Source organism: Theropithecus gelada, chromosome 9, assembly GCF_003255815.1.
Source record: "Theropithecus gelada isolate Dixy chromosome 9, Tgel_1.0, whole genome shotgun sequence".
NCBI lineage: Eukaryota > Metazoa > Chordata > Mammalia > Primates > Cercopithecidae > Theropithecus > Theropithecus gelada.
The window spans coordinates 26,597,499-26,619,649 of record NC_037677.1 but is presented as its reverse complement, the minus strand read 5'-3'; the positions used below and the strand labels follow the sequence as shown (position 1 = coordinate 26,619,649).

The following is a 22,151-nucleotide window of genomic DNA, read 5'->3' as shown; positions in this document are numbered from 1 at the left end:
ATGGCGAAACCTTGTCTCTACCAAAAATACAAAAACTTACTGGGCGTGGTGGTGCACACCTGTGGTCCCAACTACTTGGGAGGCTGAAGTGGGAGGATCACTTTAGCCCAGGAGGTGGAGGTTGCAGTGAGCCGAGATTGCACCACTGCACTCCAGCTTGGGCAATACAGCCAGACGTTGGCAAAAAAATAAATAAATAAATAAAAAATTAAGGAATGCTTAGCAGTAACAAAATCCTGGGGTGAGGTCAAGTGAGATGAGGACTAGAAATTGTATTTGCCATTTGACAAATTCTGGTGACCCAGTGGATGGCAGTGCCAGAGGGCAATGAAGCCAGGAGGAAAGTGGAGGAAACTGGAGCCAGAGAAGGGTAGCAAGCAGGTTTTGATTTCCCTCAGGCGGGTTCACATCAAAGGGAAGGGGGGCAGAGGGCAGCTGCTTGCAGAGGAAGCAAAGGAGAGAGGAAGAAAAGGAGGCATGGGCGTGTTTATGGAAGAGAGTACTGGACATGGTGGTGTTCTCCAGGACAAATAGGGATATTGTGAGACCATAACCTAAGTTCATGAAATCAGGAGTCTAAATGAAGTTAACCTCAGACTCAGATTTTTTTTTTTTCCTTTTCAAGGCGAAATCTTGCCCTGTCACGTAGGCTGGAATGCTGTGGTGTGATCTCGACTCATTGTAACCTCTACTGCCTGGGTTCAAGTGATCCTCCCACCTCAGCTTCCCAAGCAGCTGGGACCACAGACGCCTGCCACCATGCCTGGCTAATTTTTGTATTTTTAGTAGAGATGGGGTTTCAACATGTTGGACAGGCTGGTCTTGAATTCCTGGCCTCAAGTGATCCACCCAGCTCAGCCTCCCAAAGTGCTGGGAAGATTACAGGTGTGAGCCACCATGCCTGGCCTCAGACTCAGTTTTAGCAAACATATATAGATCACTTGCTAACGGCCAGGAAAGTGGCAGGCACATTTATACACAAGCCTTGTCACATTTGATTCCTTAATGCTAGAATATATGTTGAAGCTTGAAAGAACTAGCTTTCTAACTGATCAAGGGAACATATCTCTCTTACGGTGGGCACTGAATGGCAGAACTCCTTACCCTAAGTCTTAATACAAACTGAAAACATACTGCCACTGAACTCATTTGGAATAGTGGGTATCAATTATTTAATGTGATGCCATAGAAGTTATTAAATTGTCACCTTGTATTTGCTTGCTAGAGCTGCCATAACAAAGTAGCACAAACTGGGTGGCTGAAACCAACAGAAATGAACTGTCTCACAGTTCTGGAGGCTAGAAGTTCAAAATCAAGGTGTTCGAAATTTGTAGGGCCATGCCTTCCCCTGAGACCCTGGGTGGAATCCTTCCTTGCCTCCTCCTAGCTTCAGGTCATGGCCACCAATCCTTGTCATTCCTTGGCCTGTGGTTGCATCACTCCAGTCTCTGTCTCTGTCATCACATGGTGTCTCCCTGTGAGTCTGTGTCTTCACAGGATGTGTTCCTCTTTGACACTAGTTATATTGAATTGAGTTTACCTGGAAGACCTTGGCTTAACTACATCTGCAGAGACTCTATTTCTAAATAAGATTACAATCATAAGAGCCTGGGGTTAAAGTCTCAACATATTTTTGTGAGGCGGTGTGTGTGTATGGGGGGGATCACAATTCAACAATTCAAAAGCATCGTAACACACGCTTTTCCAGAGAAGGCAACTGACTGCCTAGGTCACAGACAGGATACACAAGGAAAAGACTTCTACGAAGATAAAACTGAGACTTTAAAAGTGTTCTTTTAAAAAATGACTGACACTTAATGTACGCTTTGGATACATGGGATAACAATAACTGTGCAGTTGTTTACAAAGGTGAAGTGTTCTTACAATATATAAAATAAGGTAGGAATCAAATGAAAGTTCTTTCATCCAGAATAGGAAGAGAACTGATTTGAACCCGTAGGATTTTTTTGGTGGGGGAAGAAGAGAGAACAATGGTATAGTGAATTCATGATTTAGGACTCCATATGGGCCTGATAGATAAAATTTAGAAAGAAAAACAAAAAGACATATTGGCAGAACAAGATAAACATGTCTCTTGTAATGAAATGTGAAGTAATGAGCCAGCCTGTTAGGAATTGAATTGTGTCTCCCCAAAGATGCTGAAGTCCTAACCTCCAGTACCTATAAATGTGAGCTTATTTAGAAATAGGGTCTTTGCAGATGACCAAATTAAGATGAGGTCATTAGGGTGGACCTTAACCCAATATGTCTGTGTCCTTATAAAAAGGAGGAATTTGAAAGTAGAGAGGTAGGTAGAGGGAAGGCAATGCAAAGACACAGGGAGAATGTCGTCTACAAGTAAAGGAAACTCAGGGCTACCAGAAGCTAGGAGACAGTCACGGGACAGATTCTCCCTTGCAGTCCTCAGAATAAACCAACCTCACCTTGGTTTCAGACTTCCAGCCTCCAGAACTGTGAGAATATTAATTTCTGTGGTTGAAGCCACCTGGTTTGCAGTAGCTTGTTATGGCAGCCTTAGTGAAGGAATACATAGCCCAAACCACAGGTCTCTTTGTTTCAGCTGCAGAAACCCATCCTGATGGTCAAGAATAAAACTTGTATTTGGTAACAGAAGCTAAATGTGCTTCATGCTGTGTGGAAGAACAAATTCACTTCTTGAAGGCAGAAGCTTTAATGAAAGAAAGTTGAGAAACAACAACAACAACAACAATAACAGTTTTTAACCTGGGCTATGGCTTTGTAGTAAGCTATGAGCCTGGGAAGGTTAGAGGGCACAGACTCACTTCGTGCAGAGGAACTGAGCTAGACCACCTGCTGCCTTGGAGTCTTCAGGACCCTTCATGTCACAGCAAAGTAGGCACCCCCAAACTTATAAGAACTGGCTGTTAACTGGGAGTGAGAGAGGTACAAGAAGCAGTCACAGAACTATATTCAGGAAATATTGCATCAAGAGGGAGAGAGAGACAGACAGACTTGAGCATGCAAACCTAAGTTCCAAAATAAACGGGATAGAACCCTAGGCAGGACAAAAGCAAGATAAGCTGTCAGAACATGAATTCACTCCAGGTAAATTTAAGTTGATGAAACAGTATGACAAAGATTTTAAAACTATGCTTAGTATGTTTAAAGAGCTCATGTTTAATGATAATTATCATAAAAAGGGAAAAACAAATTATGATACAAGATAGCCCAGAGTAAAACAAGAACAGTGGCTTTGAAAAAGAACCAATTAAAATTTTTGGAAATAAAAGAGTCACTAAAATGAAACACTAAAACATGGGATAAACTGGCATAGCTGAAGAGAGAATTTGAAAGTTGGAAGGTACTACTGAAGAATTCACCCATACGCACAACCAAGAAAAATTAGAAACTGTAGATTGGAGGCATGGAAGAGAGATTGAGAGGTGCTTCAGAAGAAATATAGAAGCATAGAAAATGTACAAGAAATATTTGAAAAGGTAGTAGCTGAGAAATTTCTAGAAGTAAAGAAACACATGAATCATCAGATCCAAATTTCATCATGAATACTGACAAAGATAAATACATCATTGAATACATTGAACACCATAAAGAAAACATTAAATAACTACAAATGATTAGAAAATTGACACCAGACTTCTTATAATCCTAAGTAGAGGCTCAATAGTGATGATACAATAAGAAAATGTGGAGGAAAGAATAACTGCCAACCTAGAATTTCAGGTCTTGCTAAATTACCATTAAGAGTGAGGTAAAATTGAAGGCAAACAGAATTTACCATTAACAGGCCCTCACAAAGCAAATTATTGAAGTAATGATACTCCTAAACATACACATATATTAAAACATATGCATATATAAACATATACAATAAAAGAAAAGAAACACAGCTTTCAGCTTTCAAATCAGCATGGGGGAACAATAAAATACAGAAAATGTTATCAACCTAAAAGAAAGCAAGAAAGAATAGAAAGTAAAGCAAAATATCAGAAAATACAAAGACAAGGTAATAAAAATAAGTCCAAATATATCAATAATCACAACTGTAAACAATAAACTCTCCTGTTAAAAAGTAGCTATTATCAAAAAGAATTAAAAAGAAAAAGGTATCATTTTAAGTTGCTTAAAAAGAGAAAAATCCAATATAAAGAATCATAAAAATATTGAAAAAAATGAAAAAAATACAATGCAAATATTACTAATACGAAAACTATTATAATGTTATTGATACAAGATACAATAGAATTTAAGACATCAAAGACATTCCTGCCTCAGCCTCCTGAGTCTCTGGGAATACAGGCGTGTACCACCATACCCGGCCACACCAGGGTTAAAGAGGCCAGTGCATGCAACAATCCACAAGAAAAAATATGACAAATTAGGAAGCAATTAACATAGCCTTAAAACTTAGTATAACAAAAAACTGACAGAATTACTAAGAGAAACTGATCAATCTTCAGTCATAGAGAGATGTTTTTATATTTCTCTTTCAGAAAACATAAGAGATTACGCATACAATAAATTAGACGAATAAAGAATGTCTGAACTGCCAAATTAATAAGATGAGCTAATAGAAAGGTTACAAGGAACTTAGGAGTCATTAATTAAAGGTAAAGCAATCTCAACAAAGCATATTTAAAAATCTCTCTGTTAAAGACACGATCATGATGGAATAAAATATTTAGAGTCAAGCAACAGTGAAAGTGCTGTCAAAATTTACCGGATGCAACGAAAGCATTTTTAGAGTCATAAATGCATTTATTAATATGTAATAAAAATGAGTAAGCTAGAGGAAAAAAACAGAAATATCTTTTAAAAATAGAAGGAAACAGCAGAGAAACACAAAAATCCAACAACCAAAAAAAAGTAGAGCAAATTAATAAACCAAAACTTAGCACTTTAGAAAAGACTAAAAATTATATAACACTTTGACAGTATTAAGAACAAACATATGGTAAATATATAAAACAACATCAGGGAGAGGCTGGGGGCAGTGGTTCAAGCCTGTAATCCCAGCACTTTGAGAGGCTGAGGTGGGTGGATCACTTGATGTCAGGAGTTCGAGACCAGTCTGGACAACATGGCGAAACCGTGTCTCTACTAAAAATATAAAAATTAGCTGGGCATGGTGGCACACACCTGTAATCCCAGCTACTTGGGAGGCTGAGGCAAGAGAGTCACTTGAACCTGGGAGGCGGAGATTGCAGTGAGCTGAGATCTTGCCACTGTACTCCAGCCTGGCCAACAGACCAAGACTCTGTCTCAGAAAAAAGAAAACATCAGGGGCAGAAAAGGGGCATAATTACAGATATTTTAGAATTAATGGGAGAATACAATGAACAAGTTTATTTCAATGTGTTTGAAAACCTAGATCAAATGGATTGTCTAGAAAAAATGTTGCTGCAATTGACTTAATTTAAAAAAAAAACACTAACAGCTATTAAAGAAACTAAATTTGTATTTGAAAATATCTCTCACCTTCACAAAGGACACTAGGTCCAGTTTCACAAATTTTTCACACCATCAAAGAAGAGATATCTTTTTTTTTTTTTTGAGACAGAGTCTCACTCTGTTGCCCAGGCCGGAGTGTAGTGGCGTGACTCAGCTCACGGCAGCCTCTGCCTCCTGAGTTCAAGCAATTCTCCTGCCTCAGCCTCCTGAGTAGCTGGGATTACAGGTGTGCGCCACCACACCCAGCTAATTTTTGTATTTTTAGTAGAGACAGGGTTTCAACATGTTGGTCAGTCTGGTCTCAAACTCCTGACCTCATGATCCACCTGCCTCTGTCTCCCAAAGTGCTGGGATTACAGGCCTGAGCCACCATGCTCAGCTGAGATACCTATTATATACTAACTTTAATCATCTGAAAGAAGAGGTAGAAGAATCTAATCCTTCCTACTGAGTCGAGTATAGCCTTTATATCCAAACTAGATAATGGGAATTCAGGGAAAAAAATTATAGACCAAACTCAGAAGAAAAATTCTACATAAAAGACCAGAAAATTAAAATTAATTATGAACACAAAAGTTAAGAAATACAAGTATAATTTAACATGAGAAAATGTATTGATATATTTCAACATTAACAGATAAAAGGAGAATGATCACAATTATCAGCTTAATAGGTAAAGGGGGGGAAAACCAGGTAAAGCTTAGCCATCAATTTGTTATAAAAACTTTCAGCGCCTGCCCGGGCGCGGTGGCTCAAGCCTGTAATCCCAGCACTTTGGGAGGCCGAGACGGGCGGATCACGAGGTCAGGAGATCAAGACCATCCTGGTTAACACGGTGAAACCCCGTCTCTATTAAAAAATACAAAAAACTAGCCGGGCGAGGTGGCGGGCGCCTGTAGTCCCAGCTAATGTAGTCCCAGCTACTCGGGAGGCTGAGGCAGGAGAATGGCGTAAACCCGGGAGGCGGAACTTGCAGTGAGCTGAGATCCCGCCACTGCACTCCAGCCTGGGCGACAGAGCGAGACTCCGTCTCAAAAAAAAACAAACAAACAAACAAAAAAAAACAACAAAAAAAAAACAACTTTCAGCGCCTGCTATAGGAGAGAACTTTAGTGACTTGATTAAAGAATAGCTATGACAAACCTACAATAACATCATACTTCATGATGACACTTCAGAAACTATCCTGTTAGAGACAGAAACCAAAAAAGAATGCCACCGACTGCTCTATTACAATACTGGAAATTCTAGCCAGTGCATTAAGAAAAAAAAAGTACATACAAGAGACAAGTCTTTCAAATTATAGATGATGTGATTGTCCAAATATAAATAAGAAATTTTTCAGCTATAAGGCCCACAGAGTTCAGCAAGTTTGTTAAACATAAGATCAAAAGCATAAAAATAGTCAATAATAATAAATACTTACAATGATCATAGAAAAATGATTCCTTTCATAATAGCAACAAAAAGTATAATTTACTTATATCTATAAGTGTCTCAGGAATAAATTCAATAAAAGATATGTAAACCTTTTATGAAGATAGTGTAAAACATAATTTAAAAATATACAGGAGGCTCCAAATCAATGGAAAGTTGTAATGTATTCATAGCTGGAAGGATTCAATATCATAAAAATGTGAATTCTCCCAGATCAATCTTTATATCAAAATACCAACAGTCTTTTCATGGAACTTGAGTAGAAAAGACAAGTAGGTAATTTGCACAGAATGAAGATCCTAGGAAAAGCTCCTACCAACACGGAGACTTGGCATATGTCAGAGGTAGCATTACAAAAGGGAAGGGGGCGGGAAAGGGAGGGTAAATGATGATATGATCATCAGCTATTCTATTGCAACAAAAGACTCCAAAACTACATCATCTACAAAAATTAATTCTGTGTGGCGATTCCTCAAGGATCTAGAACTAGAAATACCATTTGACCCAGCAATCCTATTACTCGGTATATACCCAAATGATTATAAATCATTCTACTATAAACATATGCATATGTATGTTTATTGCAGCACTATTCACCACAGCAAAGACTTGGAACCAACCCAAATGTCCATCAATAATAGACTGGATAAAGAAAATGTGGCTCATATATACCATGGAGTACTATGCAGCCATAAAAAGGGTGAGTTCATGTCCTTTGTAGGGACATGGATAAAGCTGGAAACCATCATTCTCAGCAAACTAACACAGGAACAGAAAATCAAACACCACATGTTCTCGCTCATAAGTGGGATGTGAACAATGAGAACACACGGACACAGGGAGGGGAACATCACACACAGGGGCCTGTCAGGGGGTGGGGGATACGGGAGGGATAGCATTAGGAGAAATACCTAATGTAGGTGATGGGCTGATGGGTACAGAAAACCAGCATGGCACATGTATACCTATGTGACAAAACTGCACATTTTGCACATGTACCCCAGAACTTAAAGTATAATTAAAAAAATTAATTCTGGTGCTTTCAAAGGCCTAAGTGTGAAAATGAAATTGGTAATATTTTTAGAAGACAATGTGGGATTGTTTCTATAAGCTTAGAGTAGGAGATTTTTTTCCAGGAAAGGCAATCAAAGAACAATTCATAAATTAAAATATTAAAAATATTACTACATACAAACTTTTAAAAAATTTGATTCAACTAGACATCAAAAGCAAAGTTAAAAGACATGCCACAGACAGGAAGAAGATATTTATGAACCGTGAAACTAACAAAGAGATAATGTTCAGAATGTATAGACTCCTATAAAAAAGAACCACCCAATTATAGAAAAATCATCTACTTCTAGCACCAAACAATTCATAGAAGAGGAAACTAACATGGTTAATAAACATATAAAAATTATTCTTATTAGTTATCAGGGAATTTCAAAAAAAGAATAAAATGCAATTTCACACCCTTCAGAACAGCAAAAATTAAAAATATGGCAACTCCAAGTGTGAGTAGGAAAATGGAACAATACAAACTCATAACCTACTGATATGTGTGTAAAGTAGTGTAACCATTTATTAGCATATTCTGACACTATCTACTAAAGTTACTAGAACTCAGCAGCTCCTCTTCCAGGTATTTAGTGAACCTCTCGCTATGTACACTATGAGAAATAGCAGCTATTTATGAATCTAACAAACAGAAAATCTTCTGAATTCCCATCAACAGCAGAATGAATATGTTGTAGAATATTCATATTGCACAATGGAATACACTATACAGCAGGTAAAATAAATGAACTCAAGCTACATACAGCAAAATACTATACATAAATTTCAAAAACATTTATAGGTAAAAATTAAGAACACATACTTCCACCATCATGGATATAATGTTTGAAAACATGCCAAATTATGTTATAAATTATTTGTACATGTATACGTATGAGTGTGTGTGTGTGTGTGTGTGTGTGTGTGTAGTGATATAAAATATGTATGATTGACAAACTCTAAAATCAAGGCAGTGGTTACCTCTGGGTAGAGAAGGAGGAATTGTATCAACTCAGTCTTCACTGTCTTACTTTTATGACTCAAGCATGGCAAAGTCTAATAGAGCCAGGTGATGTTCAACATATAATTCTCTGTATTCCATGAATATCTGAAATATTTCCTAATAAAAAATTTCTACATTATGTCTATAAATAAAATTATGTCATCGTTTTTGGATCAACTCTAGCTTACATTGGTGTAGAATTTAATAGTAGACAAAATACTTCCTTTCTGTAACATCCTTTTTCCCATGTGATTGTTTATTTGAAGATGGGGAACTTTGATTAAAGAAGTTGAACAAGCCAGGAATGCGATAAGCTAAAGATTGAAACCCAGTGACATTTGTAGAAGCCGACGCTTCATAAATACCACTCTTCTGATCTCAGTTTATTCCTTCAATTTCCAAACTGGGGGTTCCAGCAGCTGAGAGGAATATTAATATGACACCTTTCATATACAAAGATGCCACGTCAAACTCAGTTAAGGGTACCCTCGGTAAGCCCATGGATTTGCATGAATCCATGTATAATATCCTGTAACATTTTGCCAGCAGACTCATTCCTAAATTAAAAAGTTAATACCCACTCATCGCTGCACTAATTAAACCCTTTCTCAGCATTTTGCTGCTACCATAATGGCTTATATGGTTTATAATGCTTCTTAAATGACCATAATATCAGCCTGCAACCAGGCAGCAAGGTTTGGGATGAAATCATTGTCACAGGGTAGAGATGCTGCTGGAATCCAACTCATGGCTTAACTGGACTAATGACACACACCAGAAACATTCTTGTCTCCTGCCTCGTGCTTTAGAGAGCTTCAAACACTAGGTGTGGGTGTGATAAGGAATGTGATCAGTGGTATTTATTAAATGAAATATTGTCTATGTATGCTTAAAAACATCACTAGACTGAAATAAGACAGTCCATCAAATTAATAAAGGATATTTTAATATGTATTAGTCTAACCTTTTTTCTACTAAATTTTTATGATCTTGCAAATTCAAAGTAATTACCTGCCTACTTATTTCAAAGATTAACACTGTATTTTCAAAGCATATGGGTTGCCTTCCCTTTTCATTTCTAACATTTTTCAATCCCAATCTGACCTATGGACAGAGCCTGAGTTAGAGAGAGAGCCTCTTTTTTTTTTGTCTTCACTTCTCTAATGCAGTTGGTCATCCTAACCAATTTCTATACCATTGGGAATTCACTGTATTTGGAAGGAAAACTTGAGAGACAGGCTGCTGATCTTCCAGGTTTTTATTTATTTGTTTGTTTTCAGACAGGGTCTTTGTTGCCCAGGCTGAAGTGCAGTGGCACCATCACGGCTCACTGCAGCCTCCACCTCCCTGGGCTCAGGTGATCTTCCCACCTCAGCTTCCCTAGTAGCTGGGACTACGGGTGCACATCACTACACCAGGCGCTTTTTTTTTTTTTTTTTTTGTAGAGACGGGGCTTCCCCATGTCGCTCAGGTTGTTCTCAAACTCCTGAGCACAACAGATCCACCTGCCTTGGCCTCCCAAAGTATTGGGATTACGGTGTGAGCCACCACGCCCAGCCCCAGGTTTTAATTTATCATCTAGTATGCTAAAGTATATGCCTCAAGTATTAATAGAAAATATCTCTAAATGTATAAAAAGCAAGGGAAATTCCTAAGAAAAGGTGGTTGAGAATTAGCTCAAGTCTCAAAGACAAAGATGACATGCACAACCTAGAAATATAAAATTTGAATAATAGGTAACTGATGGCAATAAGGGAAGTAATGGAAAAGTTGGTGGCAGTGACATTAACATTTACAGACCCCGTAATACATTATATTTAGTAAATCAGGTTAGTCCTGGTCCTTAACTCACAATTCATTGATTAACTCTTCCTAACATTTTTATGGCCATCAATTCTATGTGAAATATACTGTTTGGATATACATTGTAATATTAAAAACTATGCACTTGAATATGAATCTGAAAACCTTAACAAATTATATCAATTATAGCTGACAGTCTAGAAACAATATATAAACCAATGCTAACACTTATGCCTGAAACTTCTTTTTATTTCTTATCTAACTTCCAACTTCTTACATGATTTTAAAACTTGTTTTTGTACTTAAAACAACAGGGGCAACTGAACTTCACTTTCAAACAATATTTATTTTTATAAATCAGTGCAAAATATACTTACTGAAAATACATCTTGGGTCCAAAGCTTCAAAGGGTGAAAAGGAAGATTTTAAATTATATCTAATATATTATGATTGTTCTGTCTTTTAAAACCCTTTTCAGATCACCCCCTGGATGTTTCTTCCCTAGAAGTCTCAGAGAATTAACAACACAATGTAATCTAGGTTTAAATTTGGGTTTCTCCTGTGTTTCAGATACTGATGTTTGAGCTTTCTCTTCCTGACAAGCCACTTAAAGAGTCACTGTTACTTTGAGGTTTTATCTATAAGATTCGTGTCTCTTGGGCTCATTAAGAACATTTCCAAAGATTACAATGTCAATAGCACCTAATTACTGGACTGTGAGAAAGGTCTTCTTGAGTACATAAAATCTGTGGCAGTGCACAGTACACAATAGGCAGCTCAGATCCCAAATTTTATCACAAGTAAGTAGCAAACAAATTAATAATGTTACCTGTGCTCTCTTGGATAATTACTACTGCATAAAAACTGCTTTGAAATGTTGCAGATAGTATTGTATCTCATTCTTTTAATCCCCTTAGAGTAACAAGGATTTATTTGTCTCTTAAACTTTCTATGTTGCATGTACCACTCGACTTTCTCATTCTGTTTAGAACTTTTAGAACTTGCAAAAGTAACAAAAAGTCATTTTCAACCGGTCTAGGAAGGACATATCACCTGATATGACATTGTTTTAAATTAAATTTTATATTTTACTTTACTCTTTTCAAAATATATACTGTATGTTTTGATACTATTGCTAGATTTTATTTTTTACTTATGCCTGGCAGAAAATCAGCTACTGCAGAAGCAGAGGAGGCTGGGCACAGTGGCTCATGCCTGTAATGGCCAGCACTTTGAAAGGGTACGTATGGCAGCAGGATAGCTTGAGCCCAGGAGTCTGAGACCAGTCTGGGCAACATAGTGAGACCCTGTCTCTACAAAAAATAAAGAAATTAGCTTGATGTGGTGGTGTGTGCCTGTAGTTCCAGCTACTACTCAGAAGGCTGAGGCAGAAGCATCACCTGGGTCCAGGAATTTGAGACTGCAGTGAGCTATGACTGGACCACTGCACTCCAGCCTGGATGACAGAGCAATACCCCATCTCAAGAGAAAAAAAAAAAAGCAGTAGAGATTAGCTGTTTTAATTTATTAGCGTACTGTTTAGGGCATCATTACTTTCATGGGGGGATTAAAATATAGATTTGCAAGGCTTTAGCTTGGGATTATACTATGAACAGCTCAAGAGGACAGGCAGAGAGAAGAATCAGCTAGGCATGTCACATATATGATCTCACTTCATCCTCATAACAAACCTAAGAGGTGGGGTTGCCATGTCTGTTTTACACAACAGGGAGCACTAAGATGAAGGCACCAGTGAGTAAGTAGTCACCTAAGCTTGGAAGCAGTCTGTCAGCCTCCAAAGCCCAGGTTCTCTCTGTTACACCATGGATATTCCCCACTGTGTTTTGTTGCAAATGGGATATTTTCCGTGTTGTCATGCATGAATCTTGGGGCAGGTGAAAATAATTGAGTGGGGATTAGCACGTACCCTTAGCCTACACTGGATTTGAATCCAGCTGCTCCACTTATTTGCAATATAAACCTACCAGTTTACAAACCTCTCTGTATTCAATGGTCTTACCTGTAAAATGGGGGAAAGCAAGAGTACCTACCTCATAGGGTTTTTGTGAGGATTGTAAAAATGTGAAAGGCATTTAGAATATTACGTATATCCACTGAATGCTAGTTACATGTAATTTCACAAAGTGTTTTGTGGTGTGAAAGTATAGCCTAAGAAGCTCAACCTTTGATGCCAACACTGAGGATTCTGTAACAGAAAGGATAATGTTCCATAGGATATTTTAAATATTCCTATCCTATTTACATATTTAAAAATGGAATGCATTTTAACTTTAAAGTGTTCAGTTTGGGATCTGTTACCAAACAGGTTATAGTAACCCCTTATATTTTAGGTACCTGTATTAGTCCATTCTCACACCGCTATAAAGAACTACCCGAGACTGGCTAACTCATGGAGAAAAGAGGTTTAATTAACTTAGTTTCACAGGCTTAACAGGAAGCATGGCTAGGAGGCCTCAGGAAACTTACAATCATGGCAGAAGGGGAAGTAAACACATCTTACAATGGAGGAACAGGAGAGACAGAGAGAGACAGCGAAGTGCCACACACTGTTAAACCATCAGATCTCATGAGAACTTACTATCATGAAAACAGCATGGGGGAAATCAGCCCCCATAATCCAATCACCTCCCACCAGGCCCCTTCTCCAATTCGACATGAGATTTGGGCAAAGACACAAATCCAAACCATATCAATACCTAATACCTGTTTAATAGATATTTTTGAATTAGTGCTTGAAAGCATTAATAATGTATTAAACTATTTCCTGGGAGTCTGAAGAGGGTACTCAACCTTGTAAAGTACTTTGGGAGCTTGGAATAACTTGTTTGGTGAAGATTAGCAATAATCTAGGCTAATTTGGCCCTTTTATTAGCAATAATCACACCTCAGATAAACCTTATTGGCTGCAATATTGCCACTGCGCAAAGCTATTTTGGTCCTTTAAATGTCCAGCTTGAAAGCCATCTGCAAGGCATTACCACTAAAGATCATGCTTTCTAAAGAGAAGATTCATTTACTCCCCAAATTAGAAAATCAGTAATTCAGCTTTCCTCTTAACATTCATTTAGTTGTTTTTATTCAGTAAAAATAGGAAATTTAGTTCTAGTAAATTTTGGATTAACTGGAACCAATTAATAAGAAATTTTTGTTAACTGGATTATTTCCCAAAACTATCTTTAGAGGGAAGAACATTACATGTCAAAGCTGTATCTGAGATTGAATAGGAGGAAATTTCATGGTTATGTCCACAGGCTTCTGGTGTGAGCATTTTATCTTATGCCTCCTCTATAATGCTGATTAATATTCAGAATGATGAGCCTTATAGCACACTGTAAAATTATGGATCATAAAACATTTATATTCAATTTTATTAGTAAGGCAAAAAAATGAGCTAACAGATTTTAGGAGGATTTTCAGTAGACAGAGCGGCAGTAACTCTACATTTTGCATTTTCAGGGCTTAGAAAAGGGAGTGACAGTGTTTGTTTCAGTGGGGCTGCCTTATGTGTCATGTGGCCATCAAAATGTATTTGTGTCACTTCAAGGGGACCTTTGCAAAATGGTTTTCTTGGCTAGGGAAAGTCAGTTTTCAATGCAAAATCCTCAATTGAATTTTTAGGGAATGGAATTCTATGGTTAATTAAACTTCCTAACTAAAATTGCAGGCCATAAGTGAATTAATACAGAAGTAGAAAACCAAACACCACATGTTCTCACTTATAAGAGCTAAACATTGAGTACACAGGGACATAAAGATGGGAATAACAGACACCGGGGTCTCCAAAAGGAGGGAGGGAGGGAGGCAAGGGTGGAAAAACTTCCTATCCCATACAACTAATTATTGGTTCACCAATTGGGTGATGAATTCCATCAAAGCCCAAACCTCAGCACCATGCAATACATCTACACAGCAAATCTGCACATGTACCCCGGAATCTAAAGTTAAAAAAAATTTCAAGCCAACTAAACTCATTAATCCATATGTTTACATAAAATGTGAGTACATTAAGATGCTTTAGAAATAATTTCAGCCTGGGCAACATGACAAAACCTCATCTCTAAAAAAGCCAACCAATCAACCAAGCAAACAAAAATCACCTGGGCATGGTGGTACGCACCTGTTGTCCCAACTACTCAGGAGGGTGAGACAGCCAGGTTGCCCAGGCTGGTCCAAAGCTCCTGGACTCAAGCATCCCAAAGTGCTGGGATTACAGGTGTGAGCCACCAGGCCCGGTCTACATTTCTTGTAATTATTAAGTTGGAAAAAAATAGGAATTTAACAGGAGCTTCAGGTTTGTTGGCAGTTTAATTTAAAAAAAACAAATGAGATTCCAACTAAGGCGGTTTCTGGTTTTGAAGTAAAACTAATTTTTTTTTTTTTTTAAATTTAAAGACAGGGTCTCCCTCTGTCACCCACGCTGGAGTACAGTGGCATGATCTTGGCTCACTGCAGCCTTGACCTCCTGGGCTCAAGCAAATTCTCAGCCTCCTGAGTAGCTGGGACTATAGGTGCATGCCACTACGCCTGGCTAATTTTTGTATATATATATATATTTTTTTGTAGAGGTAGTCTTATATGTTGCCTAGGCTGATCTCAAACTCCTGGTTTCAAGTGATCCTCCCTCAGCCTCCAAAAGTGCTAGGATTACAGGCAAGAGCCACTGGGCCTTGCATAGATTGATTTTCAATTAGCAGTGATCAGTAGTCAGAAGTATATATTAGTATTCTTTTATTCAGTTTATCTGTGCAATAATTTTATAAATTGGCTGAAAAAAGTCATGCATTTGCCCAGAATACCAAATACCTCAGGGTACAAAAGAAAAGCAAAGTTAATCTAGACTAAGTAGCCGTTCTGGTGTGAACCTCATTTCCAACAAAAAGATTCTTACCTTTTGGTGAAAGTTGAAGGGATGCCTGATCACTGACTACATCCACATGCTTACTGTATACCTGTAAGTGAATCAAAAATTTTCATTACTTAAGTTGAATAATATTAACTCAGTAAATATTTAAGAGAGAGAAATAAGCTACTTACTGAAGATGTACAATGACTTGAAGAGGATGTACCTGTTATGGTTGTTCTAGATTGCACTAATAAGGGTTTTACTTTCTGAAAGACACAAAAGATATGTACTGTGTTATCAGGAGGAAATAATAGTCAATCAAATGGACGTTAATGTTCTCCAGCCTTTAGTTGACCAAGATATGGAAACTATGCTTGTCACTTATTTGCTCAAATATGGCTGGGGAAATCCTTTTCTTTATTCCAATGGGATAGAGTCTCTTTCTTCTTCAGCCCACTTTGAAAGAAAATTTAAGAAAACTACTTTCCTTAGTATCTCTTCTGACTCGACTTCCTTTTGGTTGTCCCTACAATTGACACTTACTACTTGCAACTGTTTGGAAGCCACAAGGGCGTCCCCACCACCTCCTAGTTACTAGAAGCTACAGCAATGGTGTCCTGATTCCCAAGTTAAAGAAAAGTTTCCTGAAATTAAAGGAAGCACATACTTCTAGAAATGATGTATTATGAGATCTAGATGAAAATCTCCTTAAGGCTTTTGGCTGGGACAATGGAGTATAAGAATATATGGATTCAAGGAAATGTAGACAGATGACTCTGGAAATGAATAGGCTGAAATGAAATGCAAAGGACTTTTGGATGTGGTATGGAAAGATTACCTGTGAATAAAACACAGACATAGAACTTAAATCCAAATAAGACTTTCATTTCTTGTATTTTTCAGTGTTGCTGTAAGCTGATGAAAAACGCAGGGTCCAGGCATGGTGGCTCATACCTGTAATCCCAGCATTTTGGGAGGTCGAGGTGGGAGGATCGCTTGAGTCCAGGAGTTTGAGACCAGCCTGGGTAACATGGCAAAACTTCGTCTCTACAAAAACTACAAAAGTTAGCCAGGTGTGGTGGCACATGCCTGTAGTCCCAGTTACTTGAGGGGGCTAGGAGAGCTGAGGCGGGAGAATGACTTGAACCCAGGAGGTCGAGGCTGCAGTGAGCAGTGATTGTACCACTGCACTCTAGCCTGGGTTAAAGAGTAAGACCTTGTCTCAAAAATAAATAAATAAATAAAGCAAGCAGGCAAGTAGGAATACTCAGGTCCTAGACCAAGAGAAGATGGAAACCCAGGACTTCCACCCTGGAGCTCTCATTCACTTGGAGGGCATTTGCCAAACTTCCTGAATATGTGCATGAGTTGTCAAAGGTTCCTATGACTTGGGAGGACAGGATACAACTCACAGTCCACCTAAGGTGTGGAATTTAACAAGACACTCCCACCCCACTGTACGTGTGGGACTGTAATGCTATAACCAGAGTAAAGGTAAAATACTACCTCAAGTGAGGCTCCCCCAAGCAGTTTGCAAGGAAAATGCCTGCTTCTAAGGTTGGCAACTAGTTGAATACCATTAAAAAAAACCCCTCCTTTGCTGGGCGCAGTGGCTCACGCCTGTAATCCCAGTACTTTGGGAGGCCAAGGCAGGCGGATCACGAGGTCAGGAGATCGAGATCATCCTGGCTAACACAGTGAAACCCCATCTCTACTAAAAATACAAAAAATTAGCCCGGCGTGGTAGAGGGTACTTGTAGTCCCTGCTACTCTGGAGGCTGAGGCAGATGAATGGTGTGAACCCGTGAGGTGGAGCTTGCAGTGAGCGGAGATTACACCACTGCACTCCAGCCAGGGCGACAGAGCGAGACTCCGTCTCAAAACAAAACAAAACAACCCACAAAAAACCAAAACAAACAAACAAAAAACACCCTCCTGTGAATTCCTAACCATTACTAGCCCATGCCATTTACCAGCTGAATTCACAAGGTGGTCTGAAAAGTAAATGCTAAAAAAGTTAATTTAACTAATTCCAGAATAATGGTGTTCATGGCAATGGAAAGAAGCACATTTAAACCTTTTATGGAAAAATTCCTCTTCAGCCGAGTCCTCAGAGAATTTTTATAAATAAGGTTCCAAGGAAAGTGAGCAGTTCATTGTCAAAAATCTGTATATACATCATGAGTAGTTGCTAGCATAAACAAGATAGTAGAACCAGAGTCTCTAAAACTTCAAATATAGAAATTCTCAGTCATAGAATATAAAATAAGTATGTTTAATATGTTTCAAGAAATAAAACGTAGAAGCTTGATGATGAATAATTTGTTTGCATATTTAAAAAAGCAAACAAAATTTATTTCTATTTTTTAGAAAAATTATAAATATAATAATTGAAATGAAAATCAAGAGGCCAATTTTAGCAGAAAAATTATACATCTGTGAAAATAATAATAAAGTGCAAGAGAGAATGAAACATATTATCAAGGATGCAACTCAGAGAGACAAAGTGATGTCAAATATAAAGGCTAAGCAATAGCAATATGAGGATAGAGGGAAAAGGTAAAACCTCATTTGGTCAGAGTAGAAGACAGAAAAGAATAGGAGTACGGCAAAATATAGAGTTAAGAACTGAACACTTTCCAGAACTGATGAAACAAACTGACCTCAACTTTCAAGAATCCTGATAAATTTCAAACAGAATAAACAAAAAGAAATTAACAACTAGACACATCATAGTAAAAATGCAGAACACTGAAGAAAGAGACCTTAAAAGCAGCTAAAGACGAGAGACAGATTAATGTTAAGAAAGTCACAGTTAAAGAGATAGCAACATTCCAATGCTAACAATGTGTATTAGTCTGTTCTCATGTTGCTGATAAAGACATACTGGAGACTTTACAAAAGAAAGAGGTTTAATTGGACTTACAGTTCCACGTGGCTGCGAAAGTCTCACAATCATGGTGGAAGGCAAGGAGGAGCAAGTCACATCTTATGTGGAAGGTGGCAGGCAGAGAGGCGCGCTCGTGCAGGGAAATCCCCTTTATATAACCTTCAGATCTTGTGAGACTTATTCACTATCACGAGAACAGCACGGGAAAGACCCGCCCCATGACTGAATTACCTCCCGCTGGGTCCCTCCCATAACACACGGAAAGTCAAGAAGAGATTTGGGGCCGGGCGCGGTGGCTCACGCGTGCAATCCCAGCACTTTGGGAGTCTGAGGCAGGCGATTCACGAAGTCAAGAGATTCAGACCATCCTGGCCAACATGGTGAAACCCCATCTCTACTAAAAACACAAAAATTAGCTGGGCGTAGTGGCAAGTGCCTGTAATCCCAGCTACTCAGGATGTGAGGTAGGAGAATCACTTGAACCCGGGAGGCAGAGGTTGCAGTGAGCCGAGATCGTGCCATTGCACTCCAGCCTGGGCGACAAGAGTGGAACTCCATCTCAAAAAACAAACAAACAAAAAAAAGATGAGATTTGGGTGGGGATACAGCCAAACCATACCACAATGGAATCTAGAAGACAGTGGAATGGTATGTTCATTGTGCAAAGAGAAAGTATCATAAATCTAGAATTTTACACCTAGAGAAAATATCTTTCAATAACAGGGGCAAAACCAAAGACATTTTCTGTCAAGTGATAACTGAAAGTGTTGGCCTCCAGCAGATCCCCACTAAAGAAAATTCTAGGCCAGGCGCAGTGGCTTATGCCTGTAATCCCAGCACTTTGGGAGGCCCAGGCGGGCAGATCACCTGAGGTCAGGAGTTTGAGACCATCCTAGCCAACATGGTGAAACCCTGTCTCTATTAAGAATACAAAAATTAGCCAGGAGTGGTGGCAGGCACCTGCAGTCCCAGCTACTTGGGAGGCTGAGGCAGGAAAATTGCTTGAACCCGGGAGGCAGAGGTTGCTGTAAGCCAAGATTGAGCCACTGCATTCCAGCCTGGGTGACAGAGCGAGACTCTGTCTCAAAAAAAAGAGAAACTTCTAATGCATGTACTTCATGTAGAAGGAAAGTGATCTCAGATGGAGGGTCTGAGATGTAAGAAGGTATTGCAAATAAAGTGGTAAATACGTAAGTAAAGCTAAACAAATATTAATCAAATGCACCAATAATAATAATGTGCTATGAAGATTAAGAAGACAAGGTAGAGTTAAAATAGATGACAACAGCATTATATACTGACAGAGAGTGGTAGTTGAAATTTAATTGCCCAAAGGACTTTTATTGTTCACCACTGTAAACACATAGAGGTAATTTAACCTTTCTTGATAGAAACAAGAGTTTAGAAATTAAAAAAAAAAAAATGAGAAAAAAAATAACCAATTCAAAAATGTAAAGAAGGAGAAAAACACATACAAAATAGAGACAAATATAAAACATAAAATAACAAGGTATAATTAAAGCCAAATGTATTTGTGATTACAATAAAATTAAATGGACTAAATGCCCCAGTTAAAAGACAAAGATTGTCCAACTAGATTAAGAACAAAGTTTAAAACTAGCTGTATGCTGTATAAAAGAGTCATATCCAAAGCAGAAGCATACAAAAGGCTGAAAGATATGCCAAGAAAATAATAACCTACCAAAAGTGCAGGTAGCTCTAGTAATATAAAGCCAAAACAGACTTTAAGGCAAAAAGCATTTGGAGAGATAAAGTTTGTCATTACATAATGGTAAAATGTTCAATTTACCAGGAAGATACGATTATAAAATAGTAAGTATCTAATAATACAGACTAAAATTACATAAAGCAAAAACTGACTACAAACTACTTAAAGTAATATGCAAATCATCTAAATATAATAGCATAAAAATACAAGGTACCTAAGATTACATCTAAAAAAAGGTACTTTCAAGACTTCTATAGAGTTATAAAACTCTATTGAAATAATACCTAAATAAAATATATAACATATTTACAGATTAGAAGACTCAATGATAAAGATGCCAATTGTGCCTAAATTGAACTGTAGATTTAACATAATTCTAACCGAAATACCAATAAAATTTGTTTTGTTTTGTTTCTTTTGTTTTTTTTTTTTTCTGTGAATATTGACAATCTGATTCTAAAATTTACATGGAAATGCAAAGACCCAATAAAGCTGAGGCACTCTTGCAAAACAGGGCAGAAGCGTTAGCCTTATCAGATAAGATTTAGATATTAAGTCAGTGTTATACTGGTGCAGGAAAAAAAAAAACAGTGAAACAGATAGAGTCAGAATAGACTCATATATATGAGCCCTTAATAATGACAGGTGGAATTATATATAAAGGGAGAAGACAGACTTTTTACTAAATGGCTACTTCAGATGGTTATTTATAATAAAAGAAAATGAAACCAGATGTAAACCTCTCTATACACTAATATCAATTTTAAATGGATTAAATCTGTAAATATGAAAAGCAAAACAAGCCAAAAGTTTAAAGACCATAGAGAAAAATATATTTGTGATTAAATGTTAGATGAACTCTTTTTAAAGGCAGAGAAAAATGAAAAGACAAAAAGGAAAAGATTAAGTCAGAATAACATTAATATTGAGAACATTTATTTATTTGAAAAATGCCAGAAAAAGATTAAAAACTTTATTCACAAACTGAAAGAAGACATTTGCAATACATATAACTGGTAAAGGATTGGTATCCAAGTTATACAAAGAATATGAAAAAATAAATATGAAATAAACCAATAGAATCAAAAGGTTGAAACCTGCAGTACTTAAAAGAGGAAACCTGAATGGCCGATAAATATATAAAAAGATGATCACTTTCATTAGTAATCAGGAAAAGGCAAAAAAAAAACAAATTATAAACACACATACATACGCATAAACTCCAAAACCATGAGTAAGCATTATACAATAACAGGTTGGCAAAAATGATGAAGTCTGACAATATCAGTGCTGAACACCATGTGGAGCACTAGAAACTCTCATCTGTTCCTGGTTAGAGTGTCAGAGTAATATTACTTTGGAAAACTATCTGGCATTAGCTTCTGTGACAGAGGTTATTTGTTGTCCTTCAATACCTAACCTCCTTCTTTTATTTTTTTTTGGAGACAGGGTCTTGCTCTATTGACCAGGCTGGAGTACAAAGGCACAATCATGGCTCACTGTGGGCTTGACCTCCCAGGCTCAAGCTATCCTCCCAGCTCAGCCTCCCTCAGCCTCAGGCACGTGCCACTATGCCCAGCTAATTTTTTTTTTCTATTTTTTGTAGAGACAGGGTCTCATTTTGTTGCCCAGGCTGGTCTCAAACTCTTGGGCTCAAGTGATCCTCCCTCCCGCCTCAGCCTCTGTGCTGTTATTACACATGTGAGCCACCATGCCTGGCCTTATTCTCCTCCTTCCTTTTTTTTTTTTTTGGTAATATAACCTCCAAGTTTTAGTGAGGTATTTGGCTGCGTAGACAGAGACCGCCTTTCTCAGTCTATCTTGCAATTGGATGCAGTTCTAGGTCTAGGATCAGACCTGTGGGACATGAGTAGAAGTGATATGTGCCATTTCTGGGTCATATCCTTAAGGATAAATA

General features: G+C 37.8%; 1 protein-coding gene and 1 pseudogene across 1 annotated transcript in view; both read right to left on the bottom strand.

The window, feature by feature from the left end:
- The window catches only part of LOC112630994 (uncharacterized protein C10orf67, mitochondrial-like), a 64,408-nt gene that overhangs the window by 6,000 nt on the left and 36,257 nt on the right, over positions 1 to 22,151 (bottom strand). Inside the window, exons 5-6 of the mRNA XM_025395515.1 lie at positions 15,806 to 15,880; positions 15,660 to 15,720 (exon numbers count right to left, since the gene is read on the bottom strand). Of these exons, the coding sequence (XP_025251300.1) occupies positions 15,660 to 15,720; positions 15,806 to 15,880 (136 nt within the window). The remainder of the gene's footprint in view (positions 1 to 15,659; positions 15,721 to 15,805; positions 15,881 to 22,151) is intronic.
- LOC112632331 lies at positions 13,511 to 13,700 on the bottom strand (annotated as a pseudogene).